This window comes from Peromyscus californicus, unplaced genomic scaffold (genome assembly GCF_007827085.1).
Source record: "Peromyscus californicus insignis strain IS unplaced genomic scaffold, ASM782708v3 Scaffold_23__1_contigs__length_62951481, whole genome shotgun sequence".
NCBI lineage: Eukaryota > Metazoa > Chordata > Mammalia > Rodentia > Cricetidae > Peromyscus > Peromyscus californicus.
In genome coordinates this window covers 45,109,412-45,136,815 of record NW_026294534.1, presented here as the reverse complement: position 1 = coordinate 45,136,815, position 27,404 = coordinate 45,109,412, and the positions used below count along the sequence as shown (strand labels likewise).

Genomic DNA, 27,404 nt, shown 5'->3' with positions numbered 1-27,404 from the left:
CCTTTTTCTGATGTCTGAACTTAAAAGTCTCCAGCTTTTCATTTTGAAACTAGAAGTTTCATTTATTCATCTGTTAATTCATAGATTTCATGAGCCCAAATGGGATTATAGTGCACTTACTACTTATCCAAATGAAATTTTGCTCTCTCATAATCATACATTTCTAACTCTATTTATACTAAGCAACGTATTAGTTTCTTGTATTAATTAAATGCAAATGGAAGGTTTGCTCAGAGAGAGAGCTTTTGAGTTACTCACACTTTCTCGTAACTTGGATTCTATCATAGTTCAATGGTTGCCTTTTGTTAAAACAGCCTTTTGTTTCCCCATCAGGTTTAACGTGCCATCCAAGTCGTCCATTCACTGTGGCTTCCTGCTCCCGCGATTCTACAGTGAGACTCTGGTCATTAATACCTTTAATCACCCCTTTACAAATAAATATTCTGGCAGACAGATCTTGGGAAGAAATTATCGGGAGCACTGGTATTGAATATGTGCATGCATTTGATTTTATCTTTAAACAATGTTTTCTAAGAAAAATTTCCTCACTGAATCATGTTTTTTCCTCAGACAATGCTGTAAAACAAGGCACTCCTCCTCTACTGTGTGGGAAAGTGTCACGAGACATTAAACAAGAAGTAGAAAAACTAACGTGTAACCCTCGAGTGAAAAAGCTAAGATTGTTTTCACAATGTTTATCAGTAAGTATTACAGAAATCATAAGTGGACATTGTCTCATTAGGCAGAATAAGTCACCACAACTCTTACCTTTAAACTGTAGCATGTTTGCATTCACCATCCCAGCTCAGTTACATGCATTTTAACATGATCTGTACGATATTAGAGAGCAGATCTAAAACCAGAAGAAAGAAATGAAAATGTGTACTTAGTTTTCTGTTAATTTTTTAATTTAGGGAACTATATGATAAAGTATCTCTGAGAGGCTAAAATACAGTGAGGATTTCTCTTCTGTGAGGATTTCTCTTTGGTTAGTCCATTCCTACTTCAGCCTCCAGGTGGCAGTGACAATTTGTGGAACTTAGTTGCCGTGATTCAAGGACAAGATGATAGCTTGCTTCCTCAGAACTACTGCAAAGGAATGATGCATTCAAAACACCTGATTAAATTTAAAACGGTAAGTGAAGTACGCAGCATGGTATACTCACACAAAAGTTTCCCTGTTGTACTATTAAAGCAAGACAATCATTGGTAAACTGAACTAAACACTGAGAAGATAAAGTAGTAAGACTAATAATGAAATATGAACTATTTGAGCATAGGTTAAGGTGGCCATAGTTTGTATAGACTGAATTCCATGGGTCTTCAAGTTGAGTTGGGACTCCATGACAAGTTTTACCTTTATCCTGTTACCTCAGATGGTCATAGCTTAGCTTATGGACTCTTGTGACTATTAGCTAGCATGTACCTGAGATATATACATCATTAACAACAAAATCTGACCTGGGAGCTAAAAAAAAAGCAGTAATTTATATATTTTTAATGAATATCAGTGGTTCAGACAGCAAGGAAATCACACTAGGACTCAGATATGATGGTTGCCTTCATAAAAAGAGAATTCTTAAGTCATAAAGGAAATGTCTGAGAACTATTTTAGAAAAACAGGTTTACAATATAGGAGCCAAAGTAAGCCAGTAATTCTTCACTCTCATTGGAAAACATTTTCATAAGTCTAAAGAGTTGCATCTCACCACCTTTGGCTTCTGAAATTCTAGATAACCCACACTGGGAGAGAGTAAGGGCAGTGGGATGTACCTCTTCCAAAGTGCTTATTCCATGAACTGGTCAAAACATTACAAAGACTATCATATTTTACAGATAAAAATATCGCTTTAAAACATTTAATTTCCAATATTACATGTTTTTAGAATATCTCTTCTCATATCCATTCATGTAATTATAATTTTCTTCTCAGTCTGAAGCCCAAGAACTAACAACAATCAAGATGTCTAAATTCGGTGGTGGTGTTGGTGCACCTACTAAGGAGAAAAAACTGAAGGAGGCTGCGGAAATACACCTGAGATTGGGACAAGTTCAGAGATACTGTGAACTCATGGTAGAGCTTGGAGAGGTAATGTGCGATTAAAGGAAAAGTAATGTATTTACATAGTACCCCACATATTAGGAACATAATTGATTCCATATACGAGTTAATTTTCCCATATGTAATTACTTCTTTGCCAAGCTGGTGTCGGGAGCACATCATAGGGAAACAGTAAAGTGAGGTCTCCAGGGTAACAACATCTGTCCCACTTAGAAACACCCATGTCTCATGCCAGACCTACAAAGACGTAAATTTTGGTGTGCAGTTCAACCATCTGTGCTTGATTTTATAAACCCTCCTGGCTCTTCTCATCTATGCTGAAGTGTGAGAATTGCTGCCAAGATCTTTTGAATGTATCTGTGTTGGCTAATATGCTCAGAGTAGAATCTCCTCCATGCATCACCATAAGACTCCACCCTGTCCCAAAGAGGAATTTTTCAGTGGGTGCATTTAAGATACCATAGGGATTGTTCCAATTTCTAGAGAAGACTAAAGCAACGAAGCACATTTTCCAGAAAAGTTTAGAATGAATATGTACAAATAAAATTTAGAACACAGGCTTCCTTTGACAGGTGGGTACTGAATGAAGTGGGATATGGAGACAGAAAAGGGGGATTCCATTCTTTGGCCTGGGTACTGATTACATGGTCATGAAAGTTCATTAATCGTTTACTTTTTATTCAAATGTATTTTAGATCAGGAGAAATTATCTCTCTACCACAAAAAAACAAAGGGTAGGGTGGCATGGATACAATGCTCTATTACTTTTTAAGAACCTCGAAGTTGGTAACATTTTTATGACCAAGCATGGTTTTAAGGAGACCTATAGAGGACCTGGAGGGGGCTCAGTGCTTTGGAGTGCTTGTTGCTCTTGCAGAGGGCAGAGTTTGGTTACCATTGCTCTCACAAATAACCATACCTCCATCTCCCAGGAGTCTGACCCCTTCTTCTGGCCTCTGTAGTACCCATACTCATGTGGCCTGCACTCACATAGACACACACATACATATATCCATAAATAAAAATAAAAATCAATCTAAAACAAAGGAACACACAAATAACATAAGTAAAATTAACATACAGTTAACGTGTATCAAAATGCAATTTAACCTACCCTTTTTTTTATAACTTTCAATTTACTTATAGATGAACAATGAATTTTTTGACCTAAAACAATAAAATATCCTGATTATTACAAAGGCAAATAGAAGTATTTAAAAGTAATGAAAATTTTTCTTTATCACATAGTGACAATTTGATTAAATGTTTCATTTTCAACAGAGCCCTTAAAGTCAAGATGACAAATGAATACATAAGTTTTGGGACAATGGTACAGTTCTTCGTTGATATTTGTTTGTATTTGAACACATGAGATGCTAAACTCTTTTAACCCCATCCTTTTCTCCATTGGGGATCTATTCATGATGCTGTATAGTCGTACTGTTGTGCGCATGCTGATGGCCTCAATGATTCCTGAAATCCTTCTTGAATTCTTCAGAAATCTGAGTGTGTTTCTGTTTACTTGGCATCACCATTCTAAGAACAGTTTCCAGTTCAGTAAACTTAATACTATGGGATTAGGAAAGCATTTCACCTTTTCACTTACAAGATTTATTTTTTTATTGAAACAGCTTAGTGAATTCAAAGTTCATCTGCATTTCCACTTTTATTCTTCCATTCTCCCTACAATAAAGACTTCTTTAGTAAAAACAAATTTAAGGAACCTTTTAATTAACATGAATTAGATACACAGTTTTTAAAATGGTTATCATATAATGCATACCCACACAAGCAAAAATGTATATAGATAAATAAAAATAAATACATTATTTATTTAAATTTTAACTTAAAATCTTAAGTTAATTACCAGTTTGTAGCCTTAATTGCACTATAAACTCCAGTGCTTTGGAAAGCCTTAATTAAATGAAGCTTTCATTTATGCACTGATATTTTAAAATATTTTCTCTTCCATTTCTCATTAGACCTCAAACCCATATTTTGAGGTAACAATAATAATCAGTTTTAATTTAATAATGAGCTTCTTCAAATGATGTCTAAGTTATAAAGGGACAGGTTGTTTTAATTTTAAAGAAAGCATGGCAGTAAATAACATTTACACAATGAGTTATACAATAGAAACGAAACATTTATTCAATAAAAGAGACTGATCCCTCTTTCTAAGTTTGAAGTTGGGTTTTCCCTGAAATAGTAGAATTTCATGTATTTTACTGCAATATGTAGGTATTTACCCCCTTTGGACTGCATTAAATAGTTTACAATTATATTCCTGATAGTCTAACGATCCGAAAAATTGTTTATTATTAACATGAATCTCTAAAAAGTCTGTTTAGAATTATATAATGCAATCTAAAAGTGTACATTTCTTTTCTTGCTCAATTTTGTAGTGGGACAAAGCCCTGTCCATTGCACCTGGAGTTTCTGTGAAATACTGGAGGAAGTTAATGCAGAGGTAAAAATGACAGTCCATGTCCACAGGGAGATCTTAAAGTTATATATTGACATGGAAAGAACATACTAGTATGGTAGCAGTTCTTAATAGTTCTTATACCTATGTTATATTAAATAATAAAAGAATTTTATATAATAATTAGATGAATTGTTTACAAATCATTTTGGTATTATTATGTTTATCCTGATCACTAATGACTATAGTAGGCAGAAGTTTCTCCTTACTAATAGAGAAAAACAAAGACCAGCAAATTACCAAATATATATTCCTACTGAAGTATCCATGGGAAGATTTTCAGAAGGTTATCAAAAGCTTGTAGAATACTATTCTATGTATAATTGCAACTATCTGAAGACGCTAATTCTTGCCATGTCTCCATGTTATGTCTAAGGTAATAACGAAAGATTTGTCTGATCACTGAAGAAACTTTGAGTACATTTAAAAAGAAACCACATTTTTCTCCAGTTATATTAATTTCCTAGAATTACTGTAACAAATGGCCACAAACTGGGTTATAATTTCACAGTTCTTGAGGTTAAACATCCAAAATCAGTTGGTTGGCAGTTGTTTTAACACTGGAGGCTCTGAGGAAGTAAATACCTTCTGGTGGCTGCTGCAGTCTGCTAGCTAGAGATGCATCACTACTCTCACTTGATTTATCCACTGTGTTTCTTTGGCCAAATTTATTTTTCCTTAAAAATTTATTCATACTGAAATTTAGACCTCCTTATCCTAATTTGGTGTAATCCCTTATTAATTTAGTAAAGTACATGGGAAAATATTGTATTTCATTGTAGGACTGCATTCAAAGGCTCCACATGTTAAGAGTTAAATGTATGACTTTTTGGAGTGCATTTATACTCAGAACACATTTTATCTAATCTACCATTCAGCAACTGTTTATTTTATACCCATTATGTGGTTATGTACTGATCTCTGTGGTAAGCCAATAGAGTACTATTAGAGAGTAATTCTCTTTCTTTTGCTCTTATAAAGAGAAATTTGAGAGTTTTTCCTTTTAAGACTTGGTTGAGGAAAAATCCTGTTTCTAGTCATGTGCATAAATTAAAATTAGTAAAGGCTAAGCAAGAAAGCTAGAAGGATGTGTACAGTTTTCCATGGGAAAGTAGACGGTTGGCTAGCATCCAGTCTTCCAGAAATAGGATAAGTAGTACACCACTTGCTTGAACCTTTAAGCTCCCAGAATGCCAGATACTTTCTATACCTTATCAACATACTTAGGAATGATACTGTTCCCATGAATGCTTACTAAATTCAAGCTAGTAGTGACTTATTACATAAGACACTATTTTGCCTCAATATAAACTTAAGTGAATGTCACTTAGGAACAAGGTATAGTCACTCACTCATTGTTAATAACAGGTAAAACTAAACAATATTTGTTATTTTGTATGATTGCCAATGCACTTTTGTAGAATCTTTACCATATTAATATTTGAATATAATGTTTTTAATGGTAGGTATTTATGAGATAAATGTTATCAACCTTCAAATATATTATAAAGGAAGACATCTGACATAGACTTGTATTTGTACTAGCTACCACAAATTAAGAGAACCTAATGGAAGGCACTAGACAAAGTGATTGAGACCTAGTCAGTAGAGAAAAGAAATTAAAGGTTGTAGCTGGAGTGCAGGGTCGCAGGCGTGGGTACCTAATGGGAATGGTAAGGAAGCAGGACCTAACTATTCTAGGCTTTTGAACATTTAAGATTTTTTTTGTTCCTAAGACCAACAAAAGACGTTAAAGGATTTTTAACAGGGTAGAAAGTGACCAAATCAAACTTTCATATTGAAAATTCACGTAAGCTGAAGAATGAGGCAGATTGGAGAAGATCAGTAGCAGACACGAGAGCAGTTCAGTGGCATCTGCTCCTTCTCCTCTGCTCCAGGAGACAAGAGTGGCATGGAAGCCGTCCACAGTGACAGGGAAGAAGAAGGGCTGACAAATTTGACATACTTAAGACTTAAAATGAACTGGCTTTAGTAATAGACATGACGGATTCTATAAATAATTCTTGGGCCTTAGGTTTGAAAAAAAATGGGTACATGTTGCTTGCTGTTGACTGAGATTTCAAAACAAGGCAAAGTACCAAAAAAACTTAGGCATAATTGAATTAAGTAGCACATGAGATTGTTAATTTGCTTTGAGCTTGTTGAGTTGAAGATTACCTTGTTATTTTCATAGCAATATATAATAGATAATATTACTTCTGTAGCCCATACAAGGAAGTTGGACCACCCTGGGTTATTATTTTCCTTAGTAAGTGTTGGAAGGTCAAAGCTTTGGGCAGAGAAGAGATAAAGCAAGGTTAGAATAAGTTCAATAGGACAGGAGGAACATACTGGAATATAAAAAAAAAAATTCCAACTGTATCTTAAAAAGCCAATACTTGATTTTTTCTTTTGTTTCTTAAATGTTACTCAGTTAATGGAGTGCTCTTCTTGAATGCACAAATCCATGGGATCGATCCCCAGCACCCTATAAATTGAGCATGTGGCACGTGTCTGTAATCCCAGCACATGGACATGGAAGCCGAAGGAATATGAGTTCAGGGTTATCCTCAGCTATATAGTGAATTAAAGACTAGACTGGGATACATATGATGCTCTATCTAATAGATAGATAGATAGATAGATAGATAGATAGATAGATAGATAGACAGATAGATAGTAGGTAGGTAGGTGGATAGATAGATGATAGGTAGGTAGGTAGGTAGATAGATAGATAGATAGATAGATAGATAGATAAGCTAAAAGTGTTCCAAGGGAAAATTAAGTATTTTATAGAGTTTTTATTCATATTCTACATTTAAAATAACTACATTAAAATGAACTTTGGTCTTTATGAAACCTAGAACTTTTAGACATGTTTTTAAAAATATCAGTCCAAATTGAAAAACATTACAACTAATATTTCAGTTAAATTTAGAATAATAAAGATAGTTTTTATCTCTTTAGGAGAGCTGACCAGTTAATTCAGGAAGATAAGGATGATGTCATCCCATACTGTATAGCCATTGGTGATGTGAAAAAACTGGTCAATTTTTTTGTGTCCAGAGGTCAGCTTAAAGAAGCTCTGCTTGTTTCACAGGTATAAACACATAAGCATGCCAGGTAAATACATTGGTGGCTGAATATGGGGAATGGAGAAAGCCATGGGGGTCATGTGATGGACAAGCACAGATTGCTTGTTGTATTCAGAGCACTTTCCCAGCCGTCTGCCTTAACACTTCAGTCATGCTATCCTAGCCTGGTCACACTGGAGTTATTCTAGACACTATAGACAAACATTCGTGTCTATCTGCAGGTGTCTGTTCTGATCGTCTCACTTAAAGTTTGAACAATCATTTCTTTAATCAGTTACTTGAAATTTGATGTTGGTACTCACAATGGAGTTAATATTGTCTCTTTCTGAGGTTACTTACAAAACACACTGTAAACTGCAAACACGATTTAAGTATAATTTGTTCAAAACGATAGCTTGGACCCACGGGGTAGGTTCAATGTCTAAAAGTGCTTTCCACACAAAGCCCTGCAACCTGAGTTTGATTCCTGAAACTCACAAAGCCAATGTGGTAGTTGTTGCTGTCTGTATCCAAGCACTCTTACTGCAAGCTGAGTAGCTGAGACAAGATAATCAGCCATTAGCCAGAGTGTGCAGTGCAGAGCAATGACAGAAAGTAGAGAGACTGAGCATCAAAACAGGTGTAAGGAAAGAACTGACACCCAAAGTGTTGTTTTCTGCATGCCCACACACCCATACACACAGATTCACATGAACATACCCAACGTGTGCACACACACGTGCATGCGCATGCACACACACACACACACACACACACACACACACACACACACAAACACACAAACATGTGTGTGCTTGCGTGCAAGGGTAAGTATATCATCTTTAAAAAAATAACCTGAAGTCAGTTGTCAGTAATTATCTAATGATTAATTAAAGCTCAAATTGAATTCTAGGCTGCCTGTGAAGGAAATATGCAAACCTTACATGTTTCTACACCTAAGGGAGCTTCAAGTTCTGATGATATCTACAAAGAAGATTTTAATGAGTGAGTAATGTGTCTTTGTTCAGGCCATTATTTTATGGCTGTTTTCCCTTTAGAAGTTTTGAAAGTGAGGTCATTCAGCCTCCTCTTGTGAGGTGAGCACTTGCTATCTAGTGTTCATATGCATTCCTTGCCACCATCTAGTTCCATGACAAAATCCATCCCTATGAATGAAAAACTGCTGGGCATGTATACACAGCCCCTAAACACTCATAGTTTCCAAGGGGAGAGCAATGGGAACACCTAATGAGTTTAAAACCAGAGCAAGACATGTTATAGAGGAGGGGTGACTTTGCTGTAAAAAGCAGAAATCACAATATCCAAAATCTCTTGGTAACCACATTTGCCAATGTTAGTGCCTAGAATTCCAATTTATTTTTCTTTTAAAAGAAGAAATCCTTGTAAAAAGTTAGGACTTAAAATTTTATAGACTTTCAACCTTTTCCTTAAATTACTTTATCTGTAGCTGGAAGTTTTCTTGTGTCCTGCCCAGTCCTGCAGCCACTCAGACCCAAATAAACACACAGAGACTTATATTATTTTCAAACTGTGTGGCCTAATGGCTCAGGCTTCTCGCTAGCTAGTTCTTACATCTTAAATTAACCCATTTCTACACATCTATACTTTGCCACATGGCTTGTGGCTTACTGGTACTTTACATCTTGCGTCTTCTGGCAGTAGCTAGCAGCATCCTCTGCTCTGCCTTTCTCCTTCCTCTCTCTCTAGTTGGAATGTCCCACCTAACCTTATTCTGCCTCACCATTGGCCAAACAGCTTTATTTATCAACCAATCAGAGCAACACATATTCACAGCATACAGAATGACATCCCACAGCACTTACCTGTCTTTCCTATGACTTTTCTAATGGTTTCTATTATTTTCCAAGACAATGTTATATTTAATTGTTTTAGGCTATCCACCATGTATCACAATTGTGAAATGTTAAACAAGTGTTGCTTTTTGTGTCTTAGCTGCTGTTCTTTGCTTTCTTTCTTCTAAACTTGGTGTGTTAAAGATGTGTTTATGCCACATCATGAATATTAATTAATTTTTTTTTAAATGTCATTTCAACCTTGATTTTTCTACAGTCAGCCTGTAGCTGTTAGAAATTATCCAATGAAGAATGGTAGACAACACAATCATGTCTTGACTACCCAAGTCTTTCTGTTGGCACTTGTAGGGACCAATACTGGGCAGAGCTTTATATCACACATTCTGAAAGACTGGTTGCCTAACTGAAATCTTAAATCAGACTTAAGTCTAAAACAAGGATGTAAACTGAACTATTTGTCCTCTTAATTACCTTAAAAGGACATTAATTCATATTTTATGATAGAATTGCTAAGTTAATACTGATTACTCTTTTTTCTTTCTAGGCTTCTACACAAAGTCATACATGAGCTGGCAGAATGGTATTTTCAGGATGGCCGGGCAGTGTTGGCTGCATGCTGTCATCTTGCTGTAGATGATATTGAGGTACAATAGTTCAAAGTGGTGCATATAGCTCAAAGGTTCTCAACATGTGGGTCAGTGACCCCTTGGTGGAAGTCAACTGACCTTCTCATAGGGCTCATCTAAGACATAAGAAAACACAGATATGTACATTACAATTCATAATAGTAGCAAAATTACAGTTATGAAGTAGCAACAAAGTATTTTTATGGTTGGGGGTCACCACAACATAAGGAACTGTATTAAAGGGTCACAGCATTAGGAAGGTTGAAAACCAGTGATATACTTAATAACTCTCAGATATGTCATGGTGCTTGAGTGGGGAAGACCAGATGTCATCTGGCGTTGTATGCTTCCAAGTCTCATGATGAATTAGCACATGAACATACTACGTGCTTTCTTGATTTATCTATTTTTCTTACCAAATAAATATTTGTAACAACCTAGGCAATAATTTAGTATTGTTGTATAATCTAGAAGAAGCTTTTAAAATTTTATGTTCTCTTCTGTGGAGACCAAATGACATGTTCAGGATACTGGACAGTATTATAGGAGCAAACAGATTTGGATCATGGCTCATTGACAGAACATTTGATTAGCATGTATGAAGACTTAGGTTCCATCATTAGCATTGCAAAAAAATTAAATTAAATTCTAAGCTGAAAAATAAGCTGCATTTCTCACCATCAGCTTCAGTTTTTTCTGTCTGAAAATTGAAATTATTATTGTGTAGGTACTTTATTGAAATATTATATTCAACATATTTAAGAAAATTAGTATCTTGGCCAATATTAATTTATCTGCTTATGAGCTTGGATGAAAATGACCATTCCACCAAGTATCTATGCAACTGAAGGAACTGTTTTCTTACGAACAAGCTTGCTATGGCATACCTGATCCGTGGGAATGAACTAGAGCTGGCAGTCTCAGTGGGCACTGTCCTGGGAGAACCTGCATCCCCAGCAACCCATTATGCCCTGCAGTTACTGGCAAGAAAATGCATGATGATTCCAATGTGGTAAGAAATTTCTAATGGAAAGAGTACTTTTGCAGTTATGGCATGCATGTTAGAAAAGTATAAATTACTTTTAAAAAGATAATGTGAAGAATGTATTAAGTATGACTATCTATAGCTATAATATCTATATCATCTATCTATGTGTATATATTTGAGATATCATTGTGAAAGTAAGTGGCAGGGGAGTGAAATCTATCATGACCCTTTCTGAAGTAGCCTTGTTATAGTTTTGTAATACTTCAAGTGTTATAATATCATGAGACAACAAATGTTTATTTTTCAACATTATTAGGACCACCAATTCCCACTATTACAATTTTTCACATCTATTCCTAGTCTTGTCAAATCTTGTGTTTTACTTTAAGGCTGAGAAACAGAGTGAGTTTGGCTGAAATGTTAGAGCAGCCCTTGTCCAAACTCTGTACTTTCAAGAGGTAGATCTTCCCAGGGATTACATGGCAATCTTGGTCTAAGCCAGTTTTATATCACCCTATTCTTAGGTTAGACAATTTGTCACTACATAGGCACTTTTAGAAAATATAGGATGCTGTCATTTAATAGGTAATTATTGACTAAAGATGACAAAGATGACTATGGAATTTGTTTGTTTGAAGTTGGAAAGATGGCCTAGCAACTAAGAGTACTTGCTCTTCTTACAGAGGACATGGGTTCAGTTCCCAGACCTCATGTCAGGCAGCTTAGAAGCACCTCTAACTCCAGTTCCAATGCCCCTTCTGGTCTCTGTGGGCACCTGTATACATGGTACATATACTTATGCTCAGACACAAACATTCACATAAAACTAAAAGATAAATATAAACCTTCAGATTTTACTTTATGTTTTTCCAAAATACATAAGTCCTGGGACATTTCTAAACAGACTTTTAATGGGGACCTTGACCTCTTCCTAGTCCATACTTTATGTGAACAAACTGCTAAGATTTGTTGATGACCATAAGTATTAAACCACACATGTGGTGATGCTGCTGCTGCTGCTGCTGCTGCTGCTGCTGGTGCTGCTGGTGATGATGATGATGAGGAGGAGGAGGAGGAGGTGGGGGAGGATTTGGGCACAGCTAACATGTTTGAACTTCTTACTGGGTACCAAGCAATAGTTTAGCTCACGTGTCATTAACTACTGAGTTCTGTGATGTAGATACTGTTTTGCCAGAGGACTCAGTGAATCATGAGCAAAAGTAATAAGCTAGCTATAAAGCTTGTACCCTTAACTGCCAAAATATATCACTGTCTCCTTGAAAAGAAGCTTTCTACATTTTTAATTTTTTTCTGACCTTGGAATTTATTAGTAAACTAAGGATATCATCATTACTCAGAGTTAACTCATGTTTTACAGTGATTTAAAAACACTCCCCACTACCAAAACGTAGTAACTCATGATAGCCTTGAGTGTCTCCAGAATCAACTGTCCTCTGAGAGTTTAAAATGACCCCCATCCCTGTCAAAAGCCTGCAGCAATCCACTATGTAGTCTACTATGATTGACTGGCCTTAGGCCAATCAAAAAGTTTGAAATCTAACACAAATTGTTTTTTTTACAAATGTGACTGACTCCATGCTCATAGATGAATGAAATGTTTTTAGAAAGATTTTATATATATATATATATATATATACATACAGATAACATTATATGGAATGAGCAGGTTGTATTCATAAATTTAGGATTACATGTATATACATATAAGAACAAAGAAAAGGAGGGCATGAATTTGAAGGAGGGAAAGGATACAAGGAGGTTTGGATGGAGGAAAAGGTATAAATGATGTAATTCAAATCTCAAAAAGCAAAAAAAATGTTACACATTTGAAAAGAAAGATAACATGGTTGCTAATTGCTAATTATTATTGTTTTATCCAGCTGTTTAGAGCTCTTTCAATGAGCTGATATCTGTCATAATTCCTTCTATCAAAAATCAAACTTCCATTACCTGGTGACACCTTCCCAGGTGTTCTTCCTTTTCGTAGCTAAAGACCAGAAATTGGAATAAAGTTCAAATTATGGGAAACGTCCTACTTAGTATGATAATTTTCACAAGAAATGTATACATATCTATTGGCATCCTACAGATTAAAAATCAACAAAATTTAATTACTTAGTTTAAGGAAGCTAGTCATAATCTCATAAATCAAGATAGTTCGTGTATTTTACATTTACTGATGCAATTTTGTTTGCTTCTTAAAGTGTATAATGTTTGTCTGATATTCACATTCAATATCTTCTCTCCAGCTTTCCATCAGGTGCATACAGGTACTGTCTAGTCTTGTTCTTATTAACATGTTATTTTAAATATTCACACAATTTTAAGTATTTAAGACTACCTCCATACTATGTGGTTTTACAATATTCCAATTTGTATATGTAAGTTATATATTTAAAAAACCTAACCATATAAAATAAGAATATTTTATAACTTAAATATATGATGTTATAATTAAAAGTTGTTCAGAAAATAAACTAACTGTGGCTTTGTACGATGTTAAAAATTAACTCTGCAAAGTTAAATAAATGACATTCGAATAATGAAGTTTAACTTCAGATGATTTAGTTGTCTTATGTTTTGTTATACACACACAATAATGTACTGAATTTTAAAGAAACAGTAAAATAAATAATGAATATGATCAGCAGCTCTTAATGAAAATTTTCCTATATGAGGATATAGTTTGCAGGAAGAAGTTGGGTTTTATTTGGAGTTGTTGCAAGTTTTAATGTAGTTTTAGTCCAGCTGTTTTCAAAGAAAAAAATCAGGATATAATTCTGTATTCTCCAGGATATTATTTTAAAAGTGTTATTATGGGGTGGCAATATGACTCAGGAGGTAAAAGTGCTTATATAAGCATGATGACCTGAGTTCAATCCCATGGCAAGAGTATGCATTTGCACAAACATGCACACACATGTACACACACACACACACACACACACACACACACACACACACACACACACACTCCTTGTCTCTCTCTGTCCCTGTATCTCACACACATGTATTAACATGTAATATAATTAAAATATGTTATTAAATTTTGTTATTAGAAAGTACAATAATTTGTACCTCTTAGAAATAACAGGTAAACTACTCTATTTTGGACTTTTATAAACTTACTTGATCTGGGGCTGGAGGGATGACTCAGTGGTTAAGAGCACTGTCTGTTCTGACAGAGGACCTGGGTTCAATTCCCAGCAACCGCAGGGTGGCTCACAACTGTCTATAACTCCACTTCCTGAGTCCATAACACCCTCATACAGATATACGTGCAGGCAAAACACCAATGCACATAGATAAGAATAAAAGAGAAAATAAAAAAATTACTTGATCAATGGTGATAATAATATAGGCAGTTTGGGATTGGATTGTTAGTTGGCTGGGAGAAAACAAACTGAAAAGTCGTTGTAGACTTTTAATAGTTGTCTATCAATGTGTCAAGTAGTTGTATATCTAATCATATATTAGTGGAAGGTTGCATTATTGAAATATTTTATGTATAATTTTGTAAAACACCATTGAAGTTATTTTTAATTCTAACAACTTGAATATGAGCCTAACTCAGAAAGCTACTGTTCTAACAGTTTGTGGTTTGTATGGGTACGTGTATCTGAGCATGAGTATTTACTAAAATTTTTTATTTCACAACAAGGGTTACAAATGATTTCTATATCTATTCTATATTCTTTATAACATTTTGAAAGAATTTATTGTATTTTAAAAATTAGTTGATCATATACATGATTAAAAGCCACTGTGAAAAAGCTAACTTAAGAGTCCCACATTTACAGCTCTATAAAGTATCCTTTAATATATTGTATGTTCAAAAGGCACACAATATGTGTGTGTATGCATATATATATACATATACATATATGTGTGTACACGCATATTTATACGTGTGTGTGTGTGTGTGTGTGTGTGTGTGTGTGTGTGTGTGTGTGTGTGTGCCATTCTTGAAAGTTAAGTATCTTGAGCCACTGGAAATTTGATGTTTCCTTAATTATAATGTGTGAAACAAAAAAGTCCTCACTTACTGCTTTGAGGAAAGCTTCTCATAAAAAATATCATTTATCACAATGTTAAGAAGTCCATGCCATTTTATTCTTGTAAGCAACTTATTACACTAGATGAAATCTTTTAAAATATTTTAAAAGTATATTTCTCTTTTTGGTTTCCTCCTAAAGCTTAAAAAGCATGCAGAACAACAGACGTTAAAAAAGTAAAACCAGCTAAGCATTTTGCTGGAGTCAAAGCAGAGGCTAATAGAACATCCCATTGTTGATAAGAATGATAAAAAGGGAAAACGTGTTAGCTTTCACTTTACTTTATGATTTTCTCCAAAATCCTGTCTACAGCTGTGTAGTCTGGTAGAGAATTCTTCTCTAATAATAAAATTGAGTGCTATAGTGTAAGAATTTAAGTTATGCAGATTTGGCATTTTGAAAACTTTTGATAATGTGCTCATCCTTCATAATGTGTTTTCTATAATCTACATTTGAGACACTTTGCTATAAATAATGAAATAAACATTGTGTAAATGGATAAGCAAGGATGCTATATTTTATGAGTCTCCTTTTCTTGAAATTCTTGTGGATCTATTTTTGGATCATTTCCTCAATGGGGTTTTCTCCTTTGTTATACAAACAGGAACTTGGCAGCTGATCTTCTCCTGATGACTCCTGATAATGAAGTTCAGCTAGTAAAACTCTGTGCCTTCTACCCAGGGTGCACTGAAGAAATAAATGATCTTCACAAGAAGGTAGCTGATGATATATCCATGAATCTAGCCTGGAATGAAATGCTATGATTTTACTAATTTTTGGTTCAATCAAATAGAAATTCATGCCAAAAATTAAATAACAACATGGTCACTTGAGACACCTATTAACTCAACAAAACCAGTAACCAAAAGAAAGAATATTTATTGACTTCTATTCAGGGCTTGGAATAGATATACGTATAGTTTTTGGATTATATATAGATATAATTTTTACAAAGGAAGGAAACTCACAGAAGTAAAGAATCTGCCCAAATTAATTAAAGATGGATTGAGAATTTCAACTCCAAAAAGTCTAACCATTCCGTAGCCCTTCTACTGTACCACTTTGTAGCTGAAGGTTTGTTTACAAGTTAAGACCATATTTTAATGTGTTTGTGTGTGAGAGTGTCTGTGTGAGTGCTCACGCACGCACACACGCACATCAGGAGGTCACAGGACAATGTCACACGCTTTCTTCTAGTGCTCCCACCTCTTGTTCTTATTTGGTTGTGTTTTGTTGTTGTTGTTGTTGTTGTTTGTTTGTTTGTTTGTTTGAGATAGGGTTTCTCTATGTAGCTTGGGAGCCTGTCCTGGAACTCTCTCTGTAGACCAGACTGGCCTCGAACTCACAGAGATCCGCCTGCCTCTGCCTCCTGAGTGCTGAGATTAAAGGCGTGAGCCACTGCCACCCAGCTACATATTGTTATAACACATGAAAGAAAATGCTATATTTGTTTAGTTTATTTATTTGCTTTGTTTGTTTGTTTGTTTGTTTGAAACAGGGTCTCACTATGTAGCTCTGGCTGTCATTGACCTCATTGTGTAGACCAACCCGGCCTCAAACTCACAAAGATCCATCTGCCTCTGCCTCCTTAGTGTTGGGGTTAAAGGTGTGTACCCCTATGCACAGCCAAAAATACTACAGTTTTTAAGCAAAAGAAAAACGAAAGAACCATATTTTCTCATCCTCAACTTTCCAAAATAACAAAATGTTGTTTCATTTTTTAAATTTGAAGTTTTTCCCAATTAGTGAATAATGCTCGTCATTTAGCATATACTTATTATTATATTAACACAGATAGACCAAAAGTGTAAATAAGTGGGTGAGTATAGATGTGTTATGGAGTAAATGTGTGTGTGTGTGTGTCCATGTCTGATATTATGGAAAGTATTGATGAAATGATTAATATCCAATCCGACAGTTTGTGGCAGTAATTTTTGGAGATTTTCAAATACTCCTTGTACACTTTCTGTTCTTTGAATTCCTGTCTAAAAATTTGCTATGAGCACTGTGGAGATGGATCAGTGGGTAAGGGTGCTTATCCTCAGTTCTAATGCCCGAATTCAATCCCTGTTTTCCACATGGTGGAAGGAGTCAGATGATGCGGGCAAGTTGTCCTCTGACCTCCACGTGTGTGCCACATGAAATAAATAAGTAAAAATATAAGACAAATCTAAAGATAAACAAAACTTTTGAAATAAAAATAAGTAAAAAGTATCTGTGTTTTATTTTTGTAAACACCCCCTAGAAACTCTCAGTTTAAATTAAAATGCATGTGGTAAGAGGCAATGAGACTTTCATTTCTACTTCTCCCTATGTATTATAAAGTCTTTGAATATGTGTTAACAACCTCAGAGCAAGAAGTGCTGGTATCAGCATGCAGGGGTAGGAAGGATAAATGACTTCCCTAAGTTTATACATCCTGGCTTATGTTAATCGACAAAAGTCATTGTGTATATTTAAAGGCCACAGTGTGACATTTTAATATATATATATATATATATGTATGTATATATGTGTGTGCATTATAATTTAATTATATATATTTATTAATATATATTTAATAGTATGATATAATTTAATTATATTGTATATATATCAGAGCAACTTCCACACCCCAAACCTCAAATATTTATTAGTCTCTAGGGTAAAAACACCCAAGATCCTTTCTTCAAGGTGTTTTGAAAGATACACTGCTATTAAGGACTTACCTTTCTGTGCAGCGAACAGAACTTATTCCTCTCATCTGTGACTCTGAGCTGTAGACAGCATGATCAGCCTCTCCCCTTCTTGTGGGAATAATAGGGGCAAGAGAAGCATTCAACTAATGTTCATTACAGTCTAAAGGATATGATTAGAATCATTGATCAGAATTTATTAGTTGCTCTTCAGAAAACTAGTGAATGTAAATTTGTTAATAACTCTAAAAATTTTCTAATCTGATAATAAAAACCGAAGTCAAACCACAGTCAAACACAGTATTACCCTATCTGAGAAATTTGTTAATAGGACAGGAATTATTCTTGTACTCTAGAGTGTGAAATTTCAGTGACAATCACTTTTATTATTTTTATGCTTAATTTTTAATTCAAGTGTAATAGCTATCCTTTTTAAGTTGTCAGTGAGCTATAATAATAATGGAAAAGCAATAGTAACAGACATATATAGTGTATATTAGTGATATATATATATAAAATCCTTAGCAAACCTTTTTGTGATTTTCTTTTGGAGAGGGGAGAGAGAAAGACCTAAACTATTCAGTCTACTTAATTTTTAAACAATAAGAAATGTGAAAGTCTTTAATAGTTGTAATAGTATTAATGCTGTTGCTTAGTAAGCTTCAGCATTCTTATTTAAAATTTATAAAAATTTATTTAAAATATAATCACATCATTTCCCCTCTCCTAACCCTCCCATATATGCCTTTTCCCCAAATTCACAGCTTTTTGTGCTTTAACCATGGTCATTTCATATACATATAGAGGAATAAACATATAAACACACAGGCATAGTCTGGTCAGTGTTACCTACATGTCTACACATTTCAAGGTAGCCGAGTATTGAATAACCAGTCTGTGACTGGTCTCTGGGGAGGACTCATTCTCCCCCTCTTAGCAGTTACTAATTTCTTGTAGCTCTTTATCTAAGGGTAGAGTCCTGTGAAATTTTCCCCATCTATATTGGAATGTCAACTGTTGCTGGAATTGTTCAGATCTTTTTAGGTAGCAATATTGTTGAGATTGAATGGATGTCATTTCCATTTTTTACTTCAATAATCGAGTATATTTTTACATATATTTAAAATTATGTGAGTGGTAATTAATTCTATTCATATCATGGAAGCAAAACATCCTGATTGAGAGAAGACCAGAATTTCCATTTTCTACAGAAAGGTCTATTTTCAGTATTAAGGAACATTATTTTTCCTTTTGTAATCATGAAATTTTGGGAACCCAAACTTTTCACTCTGTGTGCATTTTAAACTGTCAAGTTTTAGACCTTAAATATGGTTAGTATCTTAGAAATAGGGTTGTTTGGCTTCAAAGGCTAAGTTCAATCATAGTGTAAAGGAATATGGGACAGTGTAGTTTGTGCTTGTTACATTCAATGTAGTTTTGGCAATGTCTGTATTATATATTTACTCTAAAGCAGATGACTTCAGTGTGGGCTTGTTTTGTTTTATTTTTGCTGAGCTGCATGAGTGAATACTAATTACAGCATTATGATCAGAAAAATTTAGTTCTACATCTTTATTAAACATTTGTGTGGTGTAAAGTCACTAACTCATAAGGTAATGACCTCACTTTTATTCTTTAGTCTTAAAAATATTTCCATAAATAATTTTATTTATAAACAATTTCATTTACACATATTTTGGGCATTTTTAATAAGTGAAACAGACATATTATTGTGGCAATAATGAGTGTTTCTACTATAACTTTTATCCCTGTAAATCTTAGTAACATTGTCTTTCAATAAATCATTTTCTAGTGCAATCTACCCCCAGTGGAAGAATGCATGCAGTTGGCTGAAAAGGCCCAGGCAGATGGCAATGTATTTGAAACCATAAAGTATTATTTACTAAGCCAGGAACCTGAAAAAGCTCTTCCTATTGGTATTGACTTTGTCAAAGGTAAGTTTCTAATTCGTGGTTGGATTTTTAGATCCATTTGTTCATTTGATATTTTCATTAATTGATACTCAGCCTGATAATCAAGCACTAGTCAACCCACATTTCACAAGGAGAGAGATGACTGATGTAAAATGTGGTGTCTCTCCTGATTTTATGGTATGGGAGACCCAGAGACAGCGAAAGGAACAATAGTTTTTTATACAAACTTCAGAATTAGGACACAAGGGTTGGTTATATAATTTTAACAATTGGATGAACAAGACTCGATACTGTGATTTAAAATACATTCCATTTGGTTTTATTTTGTCAGGATGTATCAATAACTCAAACTGGACTCTGGATACTGTTTACCCTGTGCTTGACCTATTGAGTTTTATTCGTACTGAAAAACTACTCTTGCATACATGCACTGAGTAAGTACTTTTCTTCAAGTCATAAAAACGATCAGTATAAATTTTTATTTATTTATAAATTTTTAAATGGCACTAATGGTTTAGGTGTTCAAATCAAGAAATAAGATCATCTTAATTAGCTGAATTTATAAATTCAAATTATGCATTTTGTTATTACTTTTTTGTTATGACAGCAATAACAAGAAAAGACAATAAAGTGAACTTGAACTGAATAGTAACTATTAACATTAGCTAGTGTGTATATATTTATGTGTGTGAACGTGTGTGTAGTTTCACTTATACACACTTGTTTAAAGAAGGCTAATTGAAAACACTTAGGTGGTTGTGGGCATGGAATTCTTAAGAAACCAAACATCATATTTATTCAATATCTGTTGTACATAAAACATCATACTAAGCCTAGATGAGAGAGATACACATGCTAGAAAACAGAAAAATGACAGCATCCTTAAACTCAAGGACCACCTAGGAATTTTTTTCATATAACTAAAGTCCTCAGAGATTTGAGGATAATTTGTAAGAGAGTTTTTGTTTTTTTGTTTGTTTGTTTGGCTGGGTTTTTTTTAATGAAATAGCCAGGAAAACTGCTAAGTTCACCCCACAGGAAATGCAGTTGATTTTGCTGGTTCTTCCTAGAGTTGACATAATGGGCCATAAGTTCCTAAATCTAATAAAAGGAATCTCTTAGAGATAAATGACATAAAGAGAAAGGCAGCAGCAGCCTCAGGGTGCAAACCAACTAGAACAGTAGGGCCCTTGCTTTGTGTGAGGACTCTAGTTCAGATTCGAGCATGAAAGCACAAAAATGTTAAATATATAAAATGAGCAGATAAGAACTAAGTGCTATTTAAAGACATTTGTTTTAAATTATAATTTATGTTATAGCATTCATTTTAGAATAAGAATTATGTATTAATTTTTAGCTAATGAATAAATCATTTCCTCCAATTTTACAAAATTTTCTAAATGTATTTTTTTATAATTTTGGCTTTTCTTTTTTAAGTTCATTTTTTTTTATGTATGAATGCTCTGTCCGCATGTACACCTGCATGCCACAAGAAGGTATCAGATCCCATTATAGATGGCTGTGAGCCACTATGTGGAAGCTGGGAATTGAACTCAACCTCTGGAAGAACAGCCACTGAGCCATCAGCCCTCTAAATGTATTTTATAAGTATCATCTGTAAGAATATAAATAGACATGTTTGAATTATGTAAGAGAGTAATGTCCTATGCTTCAAATTATAAAGATTAAAAATAAATATATTCTCTTTCAGGGCTCGAAATGAATTACTCATATTATGTGGTTACATTGGTGCCTTACTGGCTATCAGGAGAAAGTATCAAAGCATCGTTCCAGCTCTTTATGAGTACACAAGGTAAAAATAAAACCATTTTATTGAGAAATCCTTTGTCCTAAGATAAATAGCCTCTAAGTAGATCACAGGAACTGAATGCATTATACTGTGTGTTCATTTGTTCACTCAGCGTGTCCTCTGCAATAAAGCAAGGGCTATGTCTATGAATTGTGAATGCATTAGGCTATAAATGACTGAGATGCTAACAGAAGTTTAAATATGTAGGATATGTTGATGGTTGCCTATCAGGACACTTCAGAGAGGTGTCCCAGAACTTATAAAGCAGTCCAGTAATTCCATCAAGGACTTGGATCTTTCCCTTTTTCTTTTCTACTCTGCAACTCTCAGTGTCTTTCCTTCTGTGAGTTTCCCAAGGTCTTCAGAAGAAGATTCCAGATTTCTTCACTTTGTTCTGGAAGTCATGCCTGTGCTTCACTTCCATCATGGCATAACACCACTGTTAAATTATAAGAGGTCACATATATTAGCAGCTGCTGTGAATATCACTCTGTATACTGTGAATGTGTTGCACGGATTGGTTAATAAATAAAGTGCTGATTGGCCAGTAGCCGGGCAGAAAGTATAGACAGAACAAAGAGAGAGGAGAATTCTGGGAACAGGAAGGCTGAGTCAGGAGTCACCAGCCAGACACAGAGGAAGCAAGATGTGAGGACAGAACTGAGAAAAGGTACCAAGCCACATTCCAAAACATAAATAAGAATTATGGGTTAATTTACGTGTAAGAACTAGTCAATAGTTAGTCTGAGCTAATGGCTGAACAGTTTTAATTAATATAAGCCTGTGTGCATTTATTTGGGACAAGTAGCTGCGGGACATGGGAGAGATTCCTCAGGACCAGAGAAACCTTCTGGCTATAAACTCACCATATCTGAGGCAGAAAAACTCAAGTAAAGGACATTTCACAGTAGCAAATAAGCTAGTATTTTATATTCATGATTGTGTTTTATAACCCTGCCAGCCAAACATCTACACTCCCTAACAGCTTGCTAAACTTCAGTCATTATCTATTATACTTACGCCGGGCGGTGGTGGCGCACGCCTTTAATCCCAGCACTCGGGAGGTAGAAGCAGGCGGATCTCTGTGAGTTCGAGGCCAGCCTGGTCTCCAAAGCGAGTTCCAGGAAAGGCGCAAAGCTACACAGAGAAACCCTGTCTCGAAAAACCAAAAAAAAAAAAAAAAAAAAAAAAAAAAAAACTTACTTCCTTCAAAAATAAAATCAAGGCCAAAATAAGGATTCTTCATTTCTAATACATCCCACTATTTAACAAGACACATCTCATTGTATGAGTATGATTTGGGGAGTAAACAAATTCACAGAATATTTCCAGAAAATTTATTTCCAGGCCCATTAACTTGCTAAATGATATAGTATGCAGCTTTTTTATTCTTGATGCTTAGAGTCTAGGGAAAAATGTTCCCTCGATACGGCGGCTCATATCTGCAATCTCATCATGGGAAGCTGATCTAAAAGGATTCCCACTGGTTCAAGGCCAGCCTTGCACTGGGCTACTCAAGAGAAAAAATGAGTTCCACATTTTTCTACCTTTTACAGAAGGTAGAGGATTGTAAGAGAAATGGAAAACTTTATTATTCCTCTCTAACTCTAGTGAAGAAGCAGCCACTGCTCCCGAGTACAAGCTAAGGAATAAGGTAGACTAATACCACTAGGATGCTCAAAGAAAATGTGTTTTTGTATAGGCAACAAGCCAAAAGACCACTTTCAACCTTAAAATATAGAATCAATAGGGGCTGTGAGGGACACTAAAATTACGCTGCATTTGTCCAGCTATGTGTGACTTCACTGATGACAAGTGAGAGAAAGACGGTCTCTTACTTAGTATTAATAATAAAAAGATGAAGGAAGGGAGTGGCGGCTCATATCTGCAATCTCATCATGGGAGGCTGAGGTAAAAGGATTCCCACTGGTTCAAGGCCAGCCTGGGCTACATGGAGAGTTCCACACAAGCCTGTATTCAGAGTGACTGCCTCAGAAATCCGGAAGCAAAAAAAAAAAACAAAGTGGAAAAGCAGAAGTTATTATATATAGGGCAGGGGAAACTTCATAGACTATGTCTAGGTTATGGAAGGCATAGTAATTAAGAAAGAGAACTTTAAGAAGTCTCAGTTTTAGAGGATTTCTTTTTCATGATGATTCTGTCTGTTATGTCCTGCAGTCTATTTTCATTTCCTCTCACACTAACTCTCCAGTTCTCCATTGTCTTGTTCTGTTTCCTTTCTTCTTTTCTCTCCCCACTTCCCCGTCCCCTACACACTCACATCATCATCTCTCTGTTCTATTGTGTGTTCTACAGAAGGTTCATTTGTGGTGTGTGTGTGTGGGTGTGTGTGTGTGTAGTGGGGGTGGAGTGGTTCATGCCCATTCTAAGGCACACATCTGGAGACAGAGGAAAATTCTGCGGAGCTGATTCTCTCTTTACACCTTTAAGTGGGTTCTGAGACTCAAACTCAGGTTGCCAGGCTTGCACAACCAGCACTGAAACTCATTTCTGAGACTTACCTGTCATCGTTTTGGAGATAACTCATTGTATGTTCAGATGTCATCTAATCTCAGAGCTCCTTGTGTATGAGTCTAGGGCCTGCACCACACTCCAGCCTTAAACTCGGTGTGCTCTCAAGGAAAACAAGCTTGTCAAATCGAGTCCTTTGCTTTTTCTAATAGTGCCATTGTGTTTCTGTTATCCAGAATTAAGTCAAGGTTCTGATTAGCTGTTCTATCTCACTTCTGCTGTTTAGCATTGCTTGTCTTGTCTCACCATGCTCCACAGATTATACAATGCCTTTAACTACAGTCACTCATCCATCCATGTTTCTTGAGCATTTTAGACTTACCAGGGGCTTAAATGATAAACATATAAGGGAACACATATATGCCTACGTAAACGTAATTGTATGTACATACACACTGTTGAACAGTTGAACACTGTTATTACAGATAAAATTTCAGTTATTAAAGTTCATTTGTTTTGTCCGATGTTTTACTGTTATGCCAGATTCCAATTTTTTTTTCATGTTTCAGTCAGCTATTAAGACGCCGAGTGGTGTCGGTGCCTTTAAAAATTGAACATCTCTCTGAGGAATTGGATGCATGGAGAGCTTGCACACAGTTTGCCAAACAGTGAGTGAATTCAATATAACATTCAAATGCAGAAGGAATTTAGTGTTACAGACAAAAATGTTCGGATGTGCATTGTTTTTTTCAATTATTTTCAAACAATTTTAGAAAAATAAATTGTCAATTTGTTTAACATATATTCAGTAGTAATTTATTGTGATGCTAATTTCTGCCTTTCTGAAGTCTCGTTTTTCTAAACTTTTTAAATTGATTTGTCTCTATCTCTAAAGGATAATAAACTAATCAGAGTAATTTCTCATCTACATCTCAGTAATTCTATAATTCTATAAAAAATGAAATGTGAACATTTATTTAAAATGTAGATCATCAGAAGAGTCTCCATGTACACCCCCTTCTGATTCACAACAAACCATTTATGAAACTTTATTAAAGAGACTGAAAGAAGAGCCATTCAAAGGAATTATTGGACCAGATTATGTGACTGGATCAAATCTTCCAAGCCATTCAGACATTCACATCTCTTGTCTTACTGGACTAAAAATTCAGGTACAGACTAATACTTTATATTTCCATTATGAATTTTTCATGTTATCCTAAAACAAATATAAACTCAGTAATCTTGGCAGATGTACAAGAAGAAAGAAAAGTAAGAAAATATTGCTGTTAGTGCTTCTGTGATATTGCAAGTGGTCTCTTTTCCCTTAAAATAAAACCAGAGAGATAGATGATCACTGAGCTATCATCAGTGAAGCAACTGCATACATTTTGCAGCAGCTTATTTACATATATAGTAATAAGGATGTTTTAAAATAATTATACTTCATATCTTAAAGGAAAGTAAGTCAGTGAAATAGTCAACATGATTTTATCCACAGAAGATTGTATTTTACTTTCTAGTCTCCATTTGTGCTGAAAAAGCACAATAAAATAAAACCGACAGATGGATATTACTGATACATCAAGTGACCTTGTATTATTTTACTGAACTTTCAGCAATTAAAGTTCACTGTGATTCATCACAGAGGATGACTAATTCCCAAAGAGCATTCTTTGACTTATAGTAAAATTAGTGATGAACAATGCTTAGAGCCTCTGAGGGGAACCCAAGGAGATTTTTAGAAGAGAAGTCATTGTCTTATAGTAGATGTCCCTGAGAGGTAAACAAAGCCCAGTTCTGCAAAGTGGATGATCACAGTCTATCACAGAGTGCTCCAGCTGCCAGTGTCATACACATTTCAACTGATAGGACCTTATAATCCTGATGTAATATTAAAAATATGTTTATTATCATGACATGCCAGGCCAGTGAGTGATCCAGACACTTAAAATAAGTGTAATAGCTGCTCATTAGTACAATCCCTGCTTATAGCTTAGCTGCCCAATTGTAAGCCAGACTCTTGAGAACACAAAACAATAATCTCCAAAGCACAGTACACATGACTGTGCACACTGATGTCATTCACTTGTGTTTAGAGATTAAATAAAAATCAGTGAACCCAGTAGCTTAGCAGTGAATCATGAAACTCTGGGAATTTGTCTCCAAATCACTTTCTGCTCTCATGGGCCATTTAAATGCTTGGTCCCTTCATCTCTTTCCCTCAATAACCCATTTCTCAATGCAGGATTGCCAAAACACCAGTAGACACCAACTGAGTTTTTTCTTTACACCGGCCCACACCCACCAAAGGATCTACTTACTAATCATCCCAGTGCACATATAACTGATGTAGACTAAGTAACAACCTTCTAGAGTATTTTAAACTTGAAATTAATGTTTGTTTTATGAATCTCAAGTACTTACTAATGTGAAGCTAATGATTAACTTTTCCAACTCTAAAAATAAATTGCAAACAATAAAACATATCTTTAAAGATTATAACCAGAACTTGACAGATTTATAGCCTAACCAAAAAATTAAAACTGTACTTATCTTGTGATTTTCTTTGTTATCATGCATTCCTTCTCAGAGCAGAGTAAGACAGATGAGAAGACTTTTCAAAACTCAGGATGTGCTAATAACTGATGGGACTAAACTATAAATAGTCTCTCAAGTCATGTGACAGAGTATAGTTTTAAATCACACACATGTACAGCAATATCTTCCTCCTCTTCTGTTGAGAGGGACCCAAGTGTCTGGCTTCAGTCACTTTCCAGGCATGCTGACATCAGCTACATACCTAACTCAATGAAGTATATCCAAGTCTGTTACTTGACAGTGGGCTTTCATAAGATATGTTATGGGGCAATTAATAAACGAACAACACTTATTGTCATTGATAGTACTGCTGCATATAAAGAATTAAAATTATAGCATAAAGCTGAAATTTTAAGCCAACGCTCCAATGTATAGTTTCATCTTCTCTCTTCTCAACTCTGTGCACAGGGCCCTGTGTATTTCCTGGAAGATGGGAAATCGACTATTTCTTTGAACGATGCTCTGATGTGGGCAAAGGTGAATCCATTCTCACCTTTAGGAACTGGAATACGACTCAATCCATTTTGACTGAAGATTTTTTTCTCCATAATTAGTAGTTTTTGTAAAAAGAAAATTTGGATTATTTATAACCTTCATTTTGGTTGTTCGAGAATAATAGGTTGGGAGGTGGGTTGGTGGTTGGAAAACTTGAAGAAATAATATTAAATTTTATTAATTTCAAAAATAAAATATTTCTATAATTCCAAAGGAAAAATATGTATCTCATTGATAAATGATATTATTTATACATTTACAGGGAAGCTTT

The 27,404-nt window shown here is 34.9% G+C and overlaps 1 protein-coding gene across 10 annotated transcripts in view; it reads left to right on the top strand.

Moving 5' to 3' along the window:
- The window catches only part of Wdr17 (WD repeat domain 17), an 87,159-nt gene extending 59,778 nt beyond the window's left edge, over window positions 1-27,381 (top strand). For 3 of the 10 annotated variants that reach the window (XM_052752294.1, XM_052752293.1, XM_052752296.1), the window contains 17 exons: window positions 334-483; window positions 571-701; window positions 1,010-1,135; window positions 1,934-2,089; window positions 4,468-4,532; window positions 7,515-7,647; window positions 8,535-8,626; window positions 10,001-10,100; window positions 10,955-11,094; window positions 13,341-13,361; window positions 15,751-15,862; window positions 19,635-19,776; window positions 20,087-20,189; window positions 21,467-21,568; window positions 24,607-24,705; window positions 25,026-25,209; window positions 27,047-27,381. In XM_052752294.1, coding sequence (XP_052608254.1) covers window positions 334-483; window positions 571-701; window positions 1,010-1,135; window positions 1,934-2,089; window positions 4,468-4,532; window positions 7,515-7,647; window positions 8,535-8,626; window positions 10,001-10,100; window positions 10,955-11,094; window positions 13,341-13,361; window positions 15,751-15,862; window positions 19,635-19,776; window positions 20,087-20,189; window positions 21,467-21,568; window positions 24,607-24,705; window positions 25,026-25,209; window positions 27,047-27,166 — 1,976 coding nt within the window. In that variant the 3' untranslated portion in view covers window positions 27,167-27,381. The remainder of the gene's footprint in view (window positions 1-333; window positions 484-570; window positions 702-1,009; window positions 1,136-1,933; window positions 2,090-4,467; window positions 4,533-7,514; window positions 7,648-8,534; window positions 8,627-10,000; window positions 10,101-10,954; window positions 11,095-13,340; window positions 13,362-15,750; window positions 15,863-19,634; window positions 19,777-20,086; window positions 20,190-21,466; window positions 21,569-24,606; window positions 24,706-25,025; window positions 25,210-27,046) is intronic. The other 7 variants (XM_052752298.1, XM_052752299.1, XM_052752297.1 and 4 more) reach the window with 4 other exon arrangements.
- The last annotated feature ends 23 nt before the right edge of the window (window positions 27,382-27,404 follow it).